The 16,612-nt window shown below is 39.6% G+C and overlaps 1 protein-coding gene across 4 annotated transcripts in view; it reads right to left on the bottom strand.

Annotated features, from left to right (window-relative positions):
• Nucleotides 1–2,517: 2,517 nt before the first annotated feature.
• Nucleotides 2,518–16,612, bottom strand: part of PPP4R3A (protein phosphatase 4 regulatory subunit 3A) — a 220,116-nt gene continuing 206,021 nt past the window's right edge. For all 4 annotated transcript variants that reach the window (XM_033952661.1, XM_033952662.1, XM_033952663.1 and 1 more), the window contains one exon: nucleotides 2,518–3,506. In XM_033952661.1, the coding sequence (XP_033808552.1) occupies nucleotides 3,393–3,506 (114 nt within the window). In that variant the 3' untranslated portion in view covers nucleotides 2,518–3,392. The remainder of the gene's footprint in view (nucleotides 3,507–16,612) is intronic.

Raw genomic sequence — 16,612 nt, 5'->3', positions numbered from 1 at the left:
TCACTGCCTTTCCTGCACAAACCTGTAAGTTTCTCTCTCTTTTTGCTTCCTAATAAATTTACTCTTACAACAAAAGGATTAGAGCAGGGGTTCTTAACCAGGGGTCCATGGATGGGTTTCAGGGTGTCCATGAGGGTCAGATAAAAATTAACATTTATATTCACTATACAGCCCGGCACTGTTGAGTTTTCTTGCAGATAAAAGAAAATAGATGTACTAGTAGTAGAAAACATAGTAGGTCTGTTTTAATTTGCACAAGAGAATTGTATTTCATAATTATGAGTGGCCATTACTTTTTGCATAAAAAAAGTGGGTTTTTTTTTAGATTGTTTAAAGTCTAATAATACTTTATGTATGTCATATGTATGAGAAAATCAAATCTCAATAATGAAAGTACACTATATTTATGCATGCAAAGTTGTGTTTATGTGAATATTTCTGGGGAAGGGGGTCCATAGCTTTAATCAGATTCTTAAAACAGATCCGTGACTCAAAAAAGGTTAAAGAATCACTGGACTAGTAAACTAAACTAAACTAATCTAAAGTAAACTAATCTAACCTTTTTTGTTCTGCAGTGGGGTCCCTAATTAGGGAGGGAACATGCAACCCCTCTGCTGAGAGAAGCCCTGATAGACCTGTCAGATCAACACACTGACCTGAAGCCTGTGGACCAAAGTTTAAGGTTAAGGAGGACAAAACCTTTCTGGCTTGACTGGAATAAGGATTGTGGCCCAATCCCCAAAGATATGACCTTTAAAGACACATGCTGTAAACTTGCTCTAAATATCTGAACCTATTCACAGTATCCTACTGCACCTATGCTGTATACTGGAGGTAGAGAAATACAAGGGAATTCCAGCCTGAACTAATTCTGATACTAGTGATGTTGCTGTAATAGTTCAGTATATCTGCCTCTTTATTTTTTTGTAGGGGGCTACAAACCACTCAAATGGACTGGTTTAGACGAATGAAAAGGAAAGTTAATTTTGCATGTATATTCAACACACATGTGCAAGGAGACAGTGGTGAAGTGGTTAGCACTACAGCCTCAGCACCCTGAGGTTGTGGGTTCAAACCCTGCACTGTTCCTTGTGATGCTGGGCAAGTCACTTAGCAAGTCACTTAGGGCTAGATTCACTAAGCTCATCGATCAAGTCCCGACCACTTAGCGACCCTGACCAGATTCACTAACCTTCCTCCCGATTCTGATTTGAACATGCAAATGAGGGAAAAAAGGGCATCCAAAAGTAGGAAGGCAGTGATTCACAAAACAATTTCAGGAACACCGACTGGGCTGCCCGATTAAAAAACAAGCGACTCCTGAGGACCAGTTGCTTGTGCAAAAACCCTGCTCTCTGCCCCGACTCCATGATTTTAACCTGCAGTGCAGCACCGCTTTCAACCCGCAGGTTAAAACCACGGGCTTGCGAAAGTTTCCAGTTAAAAAAAAGAAGTTTCCGGCTCTTCCTTCGTGGTGAGCATGTGCAGACCATCTAGAGGCAAATAAAATGGTCTGCGCATGCTCAAAGATCGCTCTCCAGCAATCTGTGCAGTTAGTGGGGGGTATGCCTCAGATCACCCTCATTTGCATCACCCCCATTTGTGACTCAGTCAGCCTGCCTTGGATCGGCCACGTTTTGGACAAGTTAGTGAATCTAGGCCTTAATCATCCACTGCTCCAGGTACATTAGATAGACTGTGAGCCCACCGGGACAGATAGGGAAAAAACGCATGAAGTTACCTGTACGTAAATCGCTTTGAGTGTGGTTGTAAAACTACAAAAAGCCGGTATACAAGTCCCAATCCCTTTCTCAATGCTACTGCTTATCAATGTCAAATATGACAGGCAAAGAGGAAGCAAAATATGTACTTTTATACGTAGTTTGGATGAGTGGAAAGGATACAGGAGGTAGAGCTCCTATATGCATCTGCTAAGATCAAATTATGTCTTCTGCATGGCACTGTTCAAAAAAACAAGTGAGATTGATCATCAATGCAGGGAACATTGGTTTTAAATATAAGATTGTTCTATAGAAAAGTATTGCTATCATCAATACTAGATTTGCCATTTCCTGTGTTTACAGGTAGTCACGTTTTAAAAAGTTGCTTTGGACACCAACAATAGAATAGTAAAATCACAATCAAAGAACATTGCCAATCCTGGAAATCCTTATGACTCATATTCCAGGAAATAAGCTTAGCAGATCATCAGTTTTTAGAAATTTATTTTTCACCTTCACTGAAACATTTAATTTTAAAAAAATGGTCATGAGTGTTCTATTTTGACATGCCTAAACATCTGTTCTCTATGCTGATTTGTAAACGTACCTCAATTATTTTTATTACTGTAAGATGTGCAATTTAATGATCTCTTTGGAATACTAATTCCATGCTTTTCAAACACATATACCGTGTCTGAATTTAATTCCCTGAATGGCTTATCAAGACAGTTGCTGATGTAGAGTTATTTAATATAAAATATTTAGTCACAAAATAGTATTGCTTCAGGATGCACAATATGGCAAATATTCATTTACTTCGGTCCATAAAAATGATACCAAGCTCCATAAGGTCCTAAACAAGTTCAGCATAATGTAAAACAAAAATACACATGGTGAAACAGGTACCAGCACAACAGTGACAACATATTGCATCAAAAAAGATTTTTAATGGTCCCAAATATATACTCAACAACTAAGCATACACTCGGGGGAGGGGGGGGGGCGCAAGAATAAAAAAAAAAACATGACACAAATATGACATCTAGAATTCCACTCAATCTTTAATCAAAAAGGGACAGACAAATCCCCCACCTCAAAAAAAAATCTGTGGTTTAAAGGGCAAAAGGGAACAGATAAAAAAGGGGAAATGTTTTATTTAGCCCTCCCCCACAGAGGTTTTTAAAACCTGTTATAACTTGACTAAAATGTTCAGAATGTATGATTTCAAAGGCAAGTCTCTTTATACAAAGAAACTGCTGGCATTCTTTGTAAGGAGTGAAGAATCACTGCTGAACAGCCCATTCTTCCAAGTCTCATGGTCCGAGAAAGCACATTTCTGATTGAAGCAACTGACAGCCAATCCAGAGTTCCACTTATAAAACTCCTGCCCTCTTGGCTATTTTTTTCCATTTCCTTCCCTGAGAAAAGGGCAACGTGTGGTCCAAGCTGGAGAGCTCAAAGGCATTAAGTTTTTCCCCTTAATTTAAAATTCCCTCCATCCCCTTCTTCTGCTCCTATGAATTGGCACTTGATCAGCAGAAATCCATGTGTATAGGTTGATCTGCGTCAGATACAATAGTTCACAAAAGACTGCTGCTTTTTATGGATTTTTGGGGAAAAATCAGTTTTTATTTTTTTTTATAACAGGTAGTTAACTTTAGGTAATTGCCATTAAGACCCAAGCTTTGCTTTCTTTGATAAAGGTACAGTTTCTTCTTTATCTTCATCTTCATCTTCCTCCTCTTCATCATCATCAGGATAATCTACAAGCCCCACTAGGCCTCCCTATTTGGGGGGGGGAAAAAAAAAAGACCATTAAATTATGCTAACAAACTGACCTTTAAAAAAGAGTGCATTTTAAGGATTGCTAACATAGTTGCAGGGGGCTAGTCTGTCAGGGCCTATTTTCTAATAAACTTGCAAGTTCACATTGATATGCAATTATCCTACTGCCATGTTTGTGTGACTCAGTTTAAATGTGTCATGTGTGGAAGAGAATCCGTGAAGCCTGGCCTGATGTAGAACAAAGAGAAGTAAGGATGAGAATCACAGGACATAGTACTAAAAACAAAGAAAATTACAAAGACTCTAGGAAAATAGAGGACAATTGTGGATCTCTCTAGAAAAGAACAAGCTGGACCCCCCCCCCCCATGAAAAGTTAGAGGAACCTACAAGAAAAGAGAAATAGCTATTTAAAATGGAAATGAATGTACTGTAATAATTTCAGCATGTGATACTTTCTAAATGTAAAGGCTAATATAGAAATTAGCATTTTGAGGCAGGAATGAGTGAGGATTGTGTCTTGCAGTTAACATGAAGAGACTCTCTTACTAAACTGTGGTAAAATTTGCAGTCACTTTGGCTTAACATGGGACTTTACTGCATGGTAGCTGAAACTATAATATAGCAACATTGGAGCATTTGTTTTCACAGGTCCTGAGTCACAGCAATCAATTTTTCAAAATGATTGGGGGTACTCAACTCGGCAGATATTACCATGCTTGTAAAAAGGAAAATAAAGTATGGCAGAGTCCTGGGCACTAATGGCCAAAGCCATATTTAGATGTAGAGCACAGCAGGTAGTGTACACACTTAAAGGACTGAAATAGAGGCTGACCAAACTTTGGTTTTGGTTCCAAAATTGATCCCAAATCTTTTTCTGCCTGATTTCGACCAAAAGACTATGGCTTCAGTTTTGGCCAAAACCGACTAAATGTTTTCAGTGGAAGCAGTAAATTTGTGCCTTCTCCTGTTTCTACGTCTCCCTCCCTCCAAAGAAGAGTTGCCATCTCCCTGCCCACCTGCAGGTGCACCTTGGGCCTATTTTATAATCTCTGGAAGTCTAGGGGTATAATCAAGGCAAGAGTGATCCCCAGCTGCTTTTTGCCCATGATATCTGTTCTCAAAATAACTGCCATGACCTATAGTGGCAATCTTGTAAGACTGCTGCAAGAGGTCACAGCAGCCATTTTGAGAGCTAACATGAACAAGAGCAAATGGGGATCATTCCTGACATGAATAAACTGCTATAGCACAATTTGTAAGGGAGTCACTGGGGGAGGGGGATGCTACTCTTTGCATTTTTTTGTATGTGTAATGTGATTTCAGTTATGATCTTGCATAGTTGTTTATTTGGTAAATAGAGTGCTCCAAATGCTTTTGAAACAAAGGTTAGCGGGAATTAAGTTTGTAGATTTGGAAAGACAACACTTTGGGAATTATTAATTCATTTATTTAAAAATGTTATAGCCTACTACATCCACAGTTCTGGGCCTCTCTGTGGAGTTATGACATCAGCTGTCACTCTAAATGTGGTGCAAAGTCAGCCAATGTAAAAAGCACTTAGTTTCAATTTTCAATAGCTGAAGTCCATGTGTGTAGAGGCTATTTTGCTTGGAAGTATGGTCTTTCATTATTTAAATTATTACACATATTTTGGTTTGGATACTATATATGGGTGATACTAAAGAATTTCTAGCCTCTGCTGAGTATGACGAAGATGAAGCACCGAGATGCTTCCCATTTTTTATTTAGTTATAAAACTGATAAAGAACAAACATGATATATATTCTTACTAAAATAGGATAAAGGAGTCCAGACACTGCAGACATTATACCAGCCTGATGTACAATCCAGAATAAAAAAAGCACATTGTTACTGAACGTGAGGACTATAGGCTCTGAAAAATTATAATCAAGAGCAATACATTTCTCCTGTTTCAACATTTTATTAATTTCAGTTTCTAATATATAAACTTCCTTTCACTGTAATATTTCCTTACTGACATAAGCTGACCAGTACTTGTACTTGAAAAAAAAATCACTGCAGGTTCCTTTCTCATAGAATCTAATTTCTGCATACCATCAGTTTCATTAAAACACTGCTTTCTCTCATCACTTGTGTACAGTTGGGGTAAACATAAAAAGCTGGCAATTATGATTTTTCTTTTACACATTCTCACAAAGTTCTTGTCTCAGAGGCTATCAAAATACATCAGCACTGACTTGGGAACTTAAACATGCCAGACTTGTTGAGAAGTCCTTGTTAAAATGGTTTTCCCATGTGTCAACCTATGCTTGCAGTTCCTGGATCTGTGGGTTTAGCAGGACTGTGGACTGCAAGCTCTGACAATCCCCAGTGGGCCTTATTGGTTCACATTCACATAACCAATCTTAAGCTTTCAATTTCAGCCATAAGTATTTAGACAGTTTTGGTAGTAGTTTGTTTTGCTTGAAACTGAAAAAAAAAAGCTGTTGTGGTCAGTCTCAAGATTGATTACTTAAAGAAGAGCTAGGGAAGAAGTTAACATTTCACTAGTCTTTCTTCCTTTCTAACCTCATCTCATCCCTGCCATTTAACTCCACTTCACTTTACTCCCTCCACAGTTTATCTATACTTGTTATATCTCTTCCAATTCAGTCTGGCCTATCCATAGTTTCAAGCAGAAAATCCACCACTTATTCCTAGGATAAGCAGCATAAAATCTGTTTTACTACTTGAGATCTAGCTAAGTACTTGGGACCTGGGTTGGCCAGTTGGAAACAAGATACTGGGCTTTATGGACCTTCGATCTATCTCAGAATGGCAATTCTTATGTTCTTATGTTTTATTTTTGTGAAAAAGAACATGATGTTCGCCATTTCTCCTTCAATTTGAGGCTTGACTGCAGGTCATCTCCATTACAAAATTTTTTTCAAATCATGGCATCACATACTGCTAAAACTTCTGCTCCCCCAAGACCTTTCAGTAAAATAGCTTGTATATTCTGGTAAACATAAGATTAGCCTTATTGGTCAGACCAATGGTCCATCTAGCCCAGTATCCTGTCTTCGCGGAGGCCAATCCAAGTCACAAGTACTTGGCAAAACCCAAATAGTAGCAACATTTCATGCTACCAACCATGTCTGTCTCAACAGTAGACTATGGACTTTTCCTCCAGGAACTTGTCCAAACCTTTTTTAAAACAAGCTACATTAACTGCTCTTACCTTATCCTCTGGAAACATGTTCCAGAGCTTAACTATTCTCTGAGTCAAAAAATATTGTCTTTGTAAATCTTGACGCAGTAAAAAAAAAAAAAAAAAAAAAAAAATCGATCCATTTGTACCAGTTCTACACCACTCAGGATTTTGTAGACTTTAATCATCTCCCCTCAGCCGTCTTTTTTCCAAGCTGAAGAGCCCTAACCTCTCTAGTCTTTCCTTATACGAGAGGAGCTCCATCCCCTTTATCATCTTGGTCGCTCTAATTTGAACTTTTCTAGTGCCGCTATATCTTTTTTGAGATAAGGAGACCAGAACTGAATGCAATACTCAAGGTGAGGTCATACTATTGAGCGATACAGAGGCATTATAAAATTATTAATCTTGTTAACCATCTCTTTTCTAATAATTCCCAGCATCCTGTTTGCCTTCTTGACCACCGCTGCCGCACATTGGGCGGAAAGCTTCAGCGTATTGTCTATGATGACACGCAGATTATTTTCTTGAGCACTGACCCCCAAGGTGGTCCCTAGCATCCAATAACTATGATTTGGATTATTCTTCCCATGCATTACTTTGCATTTGTCCACATTAAATTTCCCCCTTATGGTTCCTTTGTTTATTTTAGCTTTACAGCTGCATTCTCACGTCAAGGTCATAACTCCTTCCTTATTCCTCCACCTACAGCTCTAACCTATTACCCAGCCTCTCTTCCCTATAGAGCTCCTTTCTACTTCTTCCAGACCTATACAGAATAATTCTCTCTTCCGTTAATCCTGTTACAATCCCCTTCACACCTTCCTCTCTATTCTTTTCCCTAAAGCTCCACTTCCAGCGCATGTCCCTATCACCCAGCCCCTTCTCTTCTTTAGATCTCATTTATGTTTCATTTAATTTTTTTCACAGCAGAATATGGAGTAGATAGTAGATGCTGCAGATGGGCAGACTGGATGGGACATATGGCCTTTATCTGCAATCATATTTATATCCCTTTTAATTCACTTACCCCTTCCTTCCTCTCTTCATAAATCCACTCCCAATGCATGTCCCCATCACCCAGCAACCCTCCCCTTACAGCTGCTTTCTGCCACCTCCAGCTCTTCAAAGCTGCATTGTTTCCCAGCCAGTAACCACTTTCAAACTTCTTCATCTCTTGCAACCCCTCTATTCCTCTCCTATTATTCTCTGTTCTTTTTACCTTAATTGCTAAATACATTATTGTGACAGAACATATAAATTTGTCATGCCAATAAAGTTATGTGATTCAGTCTTCTTTTGTTATCTGTTACTCCTCCTCTCTCCATTGGCAGCTGTAGGTAGAAGTGCCTCTATCCTTGGTTAGAGCAGCCCCCCTCTCCTTGAAGCCCATCAGTCTGAAAAAGCCAACCAACAGACTATAAAACTGTCTCTCTCTTTCTCCTGTAGCCCACTGATCAGGAAGGCAGGAACAGTAACTGGAATACAAAACTATCTCCTTCCTGCCTTCTTTGCTGCTCTGCATCATGGAGATTTCTACTCCCACTATAATAAAGTACAGTGGAACTTTGGTTTACGAGCATAATTCGTTCCAGAAGCATGCTCGTAAACCAAAATACTCGTATATCAAAGTAAGTTTCCCCATAGGAAATAATGGAAACTCGCTTTGATACGTTCCCCCCCCCCGAGGCCAGTAGTGTTGCTCCCCCCCCCCCACTTGCAAAGACCCCCCTCCGCGTGAACCAGCACCCCCCTTCTCCCCCCTGCGTGAACCGACACCCCCGCCCAAATAACTTAAACTTACCCCCCGTGTCTGGCACCGGCACTCAGCCCACAGGATGTGCCGGTGCCGCTAGAAGATTTTCCTGCTTCTGCCGGCCTTGAGCATGCATCTGCTTAAGAGCACAGTACTTACCGTAACAGGTGTTATCTGGGACAGCAGGCAGATATTCTCGCATGTGGGTGACGTCATCCAAGGAGCACTGGTACGGACAGTATTAAAAGCATACTGTCACTTTAAGTTTTAAGAAACTTTGACTGCCCACACCGTGCATGCGCGAGTGCCTTCCTGCCCGTTGTAGGTTCGCAGTACCTCAGTTCCATAAGCAAGCAAAGAAGCCAACCAGGGGAGGTGGGTGGGTTGTGAGAATATCTGCCTGCTGTCCCGGATAACACCTTTTACGGTAAGTAACTGTGCTTTATCCTAGGACAAGCAGGCAGCATGTTCTCTCATGTGGGACTCTCTATCTTACTGCAATGGGATGGAGGGAGAATTGGCCTTTAAAAGAATAAATTTTGTAATATTGCTTGGCCGAAGTGACCATTTTGTCTGGAAAAAGATTCCAAACAGTAGGGAGATGTTAACGGATGAACTGAGGATCAAGAAGCTGCTTTGCAGATTTAATCTATGGGACTGGAACATAATAATGCAACTGAAGCTGCTATAGCTCAGGCCTTATGTGCTGTTATATGACCCCCGAGCTGCAGCCGAGCCTGAGCAATAATACCGCTAACCATGTGGAATTAGTGTGTGGAATTAGTTCTCTTGACTACAGGCTGGTCCAAGTATTAGGATCAAAGGAGATGAACAATTGAGGAGATGTTCCATGTGCTTTTATCCGTTGTAAGTATGACGCCAAGGTTCGTCTACAGTCCAGAGTATGAAGAACTGTTTTCCAGGGTGAGAAAAAGGCTTGTGAAAGAAAACTAGAAGCACAATCGATTGATTCAGATGAAATTTGAGACTACTTTTGGAAAGAAATTTAGGATGGGAGTGGAGAACCACTTTATCCTGGTGGAAAGCTTAAAAAGGTGGGTCTGACAGCAACATGTGAAGCTTACCCACCCGACGTGCAGAAGTGATGAAAATTTACAATATCACTTTCCAAGTGAAATAGTTAAGATGAGCAGAAAACACTGGCTCAAATGGAGGTTTCATCAGTCTAGTGAGAACAACAGAAAGAACCCAAACCACTGGAAGCGGTTTGAGCGGTGGGTTGGTATTGAAAAGTCCTTTCATAAACCTGGAAAGAAGAGGATGAGCAGACAATTATTATTGTCAGGGATATGGAATGCACTGAAAGCCCTAAGGTGAACTCTGACTGAAGTGGTTTTAAGACCTGAATTGGATAAATGGAGAAGGTAATCCAACATTGAAGACATGGAGAAAAATTAAGCATCTTAATGATGAAGAGTACAACCACAATGAAAACTGTGTCCACTTCTGTTGGTAGCAGTGCTGTGTAGACGATTTTCTGGATGTATCTAACATGACTCTGATAGGATCAGAAGATCAGCAACTGCTGAGGTCATCCCAGGAAGTACCATGCAAGTCAAGTGCAATGACTGCAGATTAGGAAAACTAGTCGAGAGGCATCTGCCCCCAAATGATGAAGAAGAGAGAAGTGCCTGGAACAGAAGTGAGGCAGTGTGTGATTGTGGGGGGAACACAAATAGGTTTATCTGAGGAGTTCTCCAGAAGAGAGAATACCTGATGGCAGAAGAAGAGTGGTCGATAGTTATGGCGGTTAAATAAAGGGGATTTGCTGTCTTGAAAAAACGTTACAGTGAAACATGTTTGACATAGTGCTTATCCCAAAACTGACCACAAAAAGCTAAGTACAATTACTACTTTAAAATTATTGTATTTAAAAAACTATTTATGAAATGATTTAATATTTAAGGGTATTGCACCCATGAATTGAAAAAATTTTAAAGAATTTAATATATAAGATAGGATCCTGTGACAAAGTGACATGTTAACCACTGGGTAGATCATTGATTTGACCCCAGTGTGTTGTCTCTGAGGATCGGGAACCCAACGTTTGAGATTGGGTCCTTAGGGATGGTGATTTAATCAACACCATTTAAAAAGCATAGGTTGTAAAATTAAGCATCCAGTCAAGTGGCTGAAGAAATCTGCTGAGTATGTCGGCCAGATTATTCTGTACTCCTTCAACATAGAAAAGATGTGATGGTAGTAAAGATTGCAACGTAAACAATATCAGCAACTCACTTCTTAGCATTGCAACAGAAAGTGAAACGAAACAAAAATCTATACAAAAAGGAGATTACCATTGAAAAATAGCTGGAAAGCGATGACCACAAATGCTCGCAGTCTAAGCAACAAAGCTCATGATCTGCAAGCCCTGATGTTAGAGGCAGATCTGGATATTGTCGCTATCACAGAAACATGGTTCAGTGAATCCCATGGATGGGATGTAAACATACCGGGATATAATCTTTTTAGGAAGGACAGAGATAGTAAAAAAAAGTGGAGGAGTAGCTCTCTATGTAAAGATAGATATCCAAACAACCGAAATGCAAGGGATCTGGGGGAGAGGAAGAAGCGATATGGATCGCTCTGAAAATTAAAGCTGGAACTTCTATCTATGTGGGTGTAGTCTACAGACCTCCGACTCAATCGCAACAAATTGATAAGGATCTGATAATGGATATCCAAAAGTTTGGAAGGAAAGAGGAGGTGCTACTGTTGTAGATTTCAACCTGCCGGATGCAGACTGGAATGTTCAGTCTGCGGAATTGGAAAGAAGTAGAGAGATTGTGGATGCCTTTCAAGAGGCTCTGCTCAGACAAACGGTGACGGAACCCACGAGGGAAAAAGTGATATTGGATCTGGTCCTCACAAATGGAGAGAGTATCTCTAATGTTCGAGTGTGTGTAGCGATCATCAAATGGTTTGGTTTGATATAAAGGCTAAAGTGGAGAGCGGCCACACGATACTTAAAGTCCTAGATTTCAAATGTATGGACTTTAATGAAATGGGAGAGTACCTGAAGAAAGAGCTTTTTGGATGGGAGGACAAAAGAGAAGTGGAAAGACAGTGGTCTAAGCTGAACGGAGCGATAAAAAATGGCTACGGACCTTTATGTGAAGAAAATAAATAAAAACAAGAGAAAAAGGAAACCGATATGGTTCTCCAAACTAGTGGCGGAGAAAATAAAGACAAAAGAGTTGGCGTTCCTGAAATATAAAAATACCCAAGAGTGCAGAAAGGACTACAGGGTGAAACTGAAAGAAGCCAAGAGAGAGATACGTCTGGCGAAAAGGCGGAAGAATAAATGGCTACAAATCTAAAAAAGGGAGACAAAATTTTTTTCAGATATATTAGCGAAAGGAAGAAGATGAAAAATGGAATTGCTAAAATAAAAGATGCTGGGAACCGATATGTGGAGAGCGATGAGAAAAAAGCAAATGTGCTAAACAATTACTTCTGTTCTGTGTTCACAGAAGAAAATCCTGGAGAAGGACCAAGCTTATCTGTCAAAGTAATATGAGAAAATTGAGTAGATTCTGCGCCGTTCACAGAGGAGAGTGTTTATGAGCAACTTGAAAAACTGAAGATGGACAAAGTAATGGGACCGGACGGGATCCATTCCAGGATACTGAGGGAGCTCAGAGAGGTTCTGGCGGGTCCTATTAACGACTTGTTCAACAAATCTCTGGAGATGGGAGTGGTTCCCGGGGATTGGAGGAGAGGGGATGTGGTCTCTATTTACAAAAGTGGTCACAGGGATAAAGCGGGAAACTACAGGCCGGTGAGCCTCACTTCGGTTGTTGGAAAAATAATTGAAGTGTTGCTGAAAGAAAGGATAGTGTACTTCCTTGAATCTAATGGGTTACAGGATCTGAGTCAACATGGCTTTACAAAAGGTAAATCATTCCAAACAAACCTGATTGAATTTTTTGATTGGGTGACCGGAGAGCTGGATCGAGGACATATGCTAGAAGTAATTTACTTAGATTTCAGCAAAGCCTTTGATACGGTTCCTCATAGGAGGCTCTTGAACAAACTTGATGAGCTGAGGTTAGGACCCAAAGTGGTGAACTGGGTTAGAAATGGCTGTCGAACAGACGCTAGATGGTGGTGGATAATGAAAGTCACTCGGATGAAGGAAAATTGAGTAGTGGAGTCCCTTAGGGTTCTGTGCTGGGGCCGATCCTGTTCAATGTTTGTGAGTGACATTGCTGAAGGGTTAGAAGGCAAAATTTGCCTTTTTGCAGATGATATCAAGATTTGTAACAGAGTAGACACCGAAGAGGGAGTGGAAAATATGAAAAAGGATCAACAAAAGTTAGAAGAATGGTCTAAAATCTGGCAACTAAAATTTAATGCAAAGAAATGCAGAGTAATGCATTTGGGGATTAATAATCGGAAGGAACGGTATATGCTGGGAGGTGAGAAGCTGATATGCACGGACGGGGAGAGGGACCTTGGGGTGACAGTGTCCGAAGATCTAAAGGCGAAAAAACAGTGTGACAAGGCGGTGGCTGCTGCCAGAAGGATGCTGGGCTGTATAAAGAGAGGTGTAGCCAGTAGAAAGAAGAAAGTGTTGATGCCCCTGTACAGGTCGTTGGTGAGGCCCCACTTGGAGTATTATGTTCAGTTTTGGAGACTTTATCTGACGAAGGACGTAAGAAGACTTGAAGAGGTCCAGAGGAGAGCGACGAAAATAATAGGCTTGCACCAGAAGACATATGAGGAGAGACTGGAAGCCCTGAATATGTATACCCTAGAGCAGTGATGGCTAACCTTTTTGAGCCCGAGTGCCCAAACTGCCGCACAAAACCAAAGAATTTCCTCAAAGTGCCAGCACGTCAATTAAACCTTAATAACAAGATTTTAGTATCTAAAAACTCTTTATAAAGTTGCCTGAACTATGTAACATCATTTTTAAAGGTTGGAATCTTTGTATTGTCAGAGAATCAATTTGATTCACAATCCTTTGGTTTTCATTTCAATTTATTGGCAATTTATAATGTTTTAATGATTTCATTCAATTTAATGAATTTAGGAAGAATTTGATTCAGTTACACAATATATTTTAAATGTATTATTCACATAACATGTCAAATGTATCCTGAGTAAAAAAAAAGATAAACTTCTTAAAACTGTTAACTGTGTCAAGACTCGGTGTGCATTCCCAAAGAGTCTATACATGTTTTTTTGTAAAATTTACAATCAAATTAGGAAATAGTTAAATCATTACATTTCTAATAATATGATGTAAAGAAAACAAAAGAGCTTTCAATTAAACCAACCGTTTTTATTGGAAATTCCAGATTGGAATACAACAGGGCCATGTAAAATCCCTTTTTTAAATAACATCTTTAAATAATATTTAAATAACTTAGAAAGTGTCTTAACTGCAAACTGAAAACACTGCTTCATGTAAACATATGCATTGGGCATGCTCTGAAAAAAATTAATGTGACTTTTGTTGTTGCATGTATGCTGATAACTTGTCAATCCTTGGCTCATAGTGCGTTAATTTCAGAGCAACACATGCAGCACTCATGTCATCCGTTAATCTGTTTCTAGCATCAGATTTTATATGATTCAAAGCCGAAAACAGCTGCTCACAAGCATAGGATGACCCAAACAAAGTAAGAAGAGCAACCCCAAGTGCTTTCATGGACTTAAAATTGTCTGGCAGAGAATTCCACGCTTTTAGGATTTCATTTTCAGAACTGCTAGCAGTGATTTCATTTGTCACCCTTTCACACTCAATACGTTCAAGAGCCGCACGCAGGTCATTGAATTTACTTTTCCAGATAGAGCTTTCTTGAAATTCCAGTAGCTCCCTTTCCAAATTTTGAATATCCAACCACTGTAAGCAGGAAAGATCAAGATCTTCAAATGTGGACTTTTCTGGGGAAGTTATAAATGAAAGGGTTGTCTCCATCTTACGGAACTGAGAAAATCTTTTACTAAAATTCTCCTTTGCTTCGGCTACAATGGTGGAATATGCTTTGTGGATTTCCTGGTGTTTTTTATGACTGTCCACAAATGTTGTAGAATTATCCAAATGTATTTTTAGGTTGGGAAAATATTTTAGCTGTCCACTCTCAAGGTCTTTTTCAAAAACATGCAATTTTCTCTCAAAAGCTTTGATGTCACTAAACATGCTTTCTGCTGTTTTTCCCATGCCTTGTAATTTTTTGTTTAGTACATTAAAGTGGTTAGTAAAATCTGTAAAGAACATGAGGTTGGTAAGCCAGGCCATGTTGGTGAGTTGAGGATAGTCTTCCCCCTTTTCGTTCATAAATAGCCTAACTTCTTCCAAGCAGGCCATAAATCTCTCTAACACTCGTCCTCTGCTCAGCCACCGGACATTATTGCACAATGCAGCCCCAGATCAACAAAACAACCCAGAAAGCTTTTCTAACCATGAGAAATCTCCGTAAAATCAGAAAATTCTTTGACCAAGCACAATTTAGACTAATCGTCCAATCCCTAGTCTTAGGTCTGCTGGATTATTGCAACTCCCTATATCTTGTCCAGCCACTATGATAAAACAACTCCAGACCATACAAAACACCGCCCTCAGATTGATCTACTCACTCAAAAAATATGATCACATAACAACTGCCTTCTTAGACTCTCACTGGCTACCCATACAAGCACGAATCCAATTCAAATTCTACTGCCTGATATTCAAAGCATTACACGGCTCTTCCCCCTCCTATCTAAATAACCGCTTAAACCAAATCTCCACCTCAAGACACAGAAGAACCTCGAACCCTTTCGCCTTCCCCCCACTCAAAGGCACACAACGCAAGAAAATGTTTGACAACCTTCTAGCAACACAAGCAGCAAAAATCAACCATTCCATCTCCAATCTTATGACAATATCAGACAACTTCAAAACATTCAGAAAAGAAATCAAAACCCTGCTTTTCAAAAAATTCATCCAAATATCTTAACCCCTCCTCTTTTACCTCCAGAAGATTCACCTACCTTCAGATAACCTTCCCCCAAATTACCCACCTTAACATCTTCCAATTAAAAAAATACCATAAATAGATTGTAACCTACCCTCTCTAACTGCATTCCATATGTATTTTTCATACAGTTCTTCACTGTCAGTTTAATTTCCATCCTATAAATTCACATAGAATTTTTCTTTTTTCAACCATCTTTATTTTCTCTTCTTTATTAATTTCCAGGTACTTTAGTTAGATTGTGAGCCTTCGGGACAGTAAGGGAATTTTTTAAGTACCTTCTTACTTCTCATTTATAATCTTAATGTATATTTTCTTCAAACCGCTTAGAACCTAACGGATGTAGCGGTATATAAGAAATAAATTACATTACATTACATTACATCAGTAAAGTGTTATATTGTGCCTGAACCTCATCAAGAAGGGCTTGAAATTGTCGAAAATTAAGAGCACGCGCCATGATGAAGTTCACCATTTTTATTACATCTTTGAGGACATCGTCAAGTTTTTTGCTGCTTTCTTTGGCGCAGAGAGCCTCTTGATGTATTATGCAGTGAAATTGAATCAGTGGATGTTTTGCTTCCTTAGCAAAGAAATGAATGAATCCTGATGTTGTCCCCACCATGCTAGGTGCTCCATCGCTAGTAACTGAAACTACTTTTTCTGGACTTATGTCTAGTGATGAAAAAGCCTCCATCACAGCATTGTGGATATCTATCCCTTGTGTTCTTCCAGGCAAAGACAGCAGTTTTACCAGCTCTTCTCTCATGATGTCACCAGTAGCATAACGCAAAATGAGCGCTAGTCTTGCATGGTTAGTAATATCTGTACTTTCATCCAAGCACATGGAGTAGAAGGGTGCTTTTTGTAAGTTGCAAGTAAGCTGTTGACTAACATCAGCAGCCATTAGCAGAACCCTATCTTTTGCAGTATTTCTGCTTAGCAGCATCTCAGAGATGCGCTGCACAATTTTATCCTTGTTTTGGAAATCATGGAAGAGTGAATTACTCCCAGCCAAAATTGCCTTTTTGATAAAATCTCCATCAGAGAGGGGCTTACCATGTTTTGCCATGCACAGTGAAATTTGAAAGCTGGCAACTGTAAGATGATTAGTTTTTGAAAGATAGTTGCTAAAACTAAGAGACTGGAAGTGATATTTCTTTAATTTTCCTACAAGGAACTCTTCTT

This window comes from Geotrypetes seraphini, chromosome 7, assembly GCF_902459505.1.
Source record: "Geotrypetes seraphini chromosome 7, aGeoSer1.1, whole genome shotgun sequence".
Taxonomy (NCBI): Eukaryota; Metazoa; Chordata; class Amphibia; order Gymnophiona; family Dermophiidae; genus Geotrypetes; species Geotrypetes seraphini.
The sequence above is the reverse complement of the archived record's forward strand: the minus strand, read 5'-3'. Positions and strand labels throughout refer to the sequence as shown.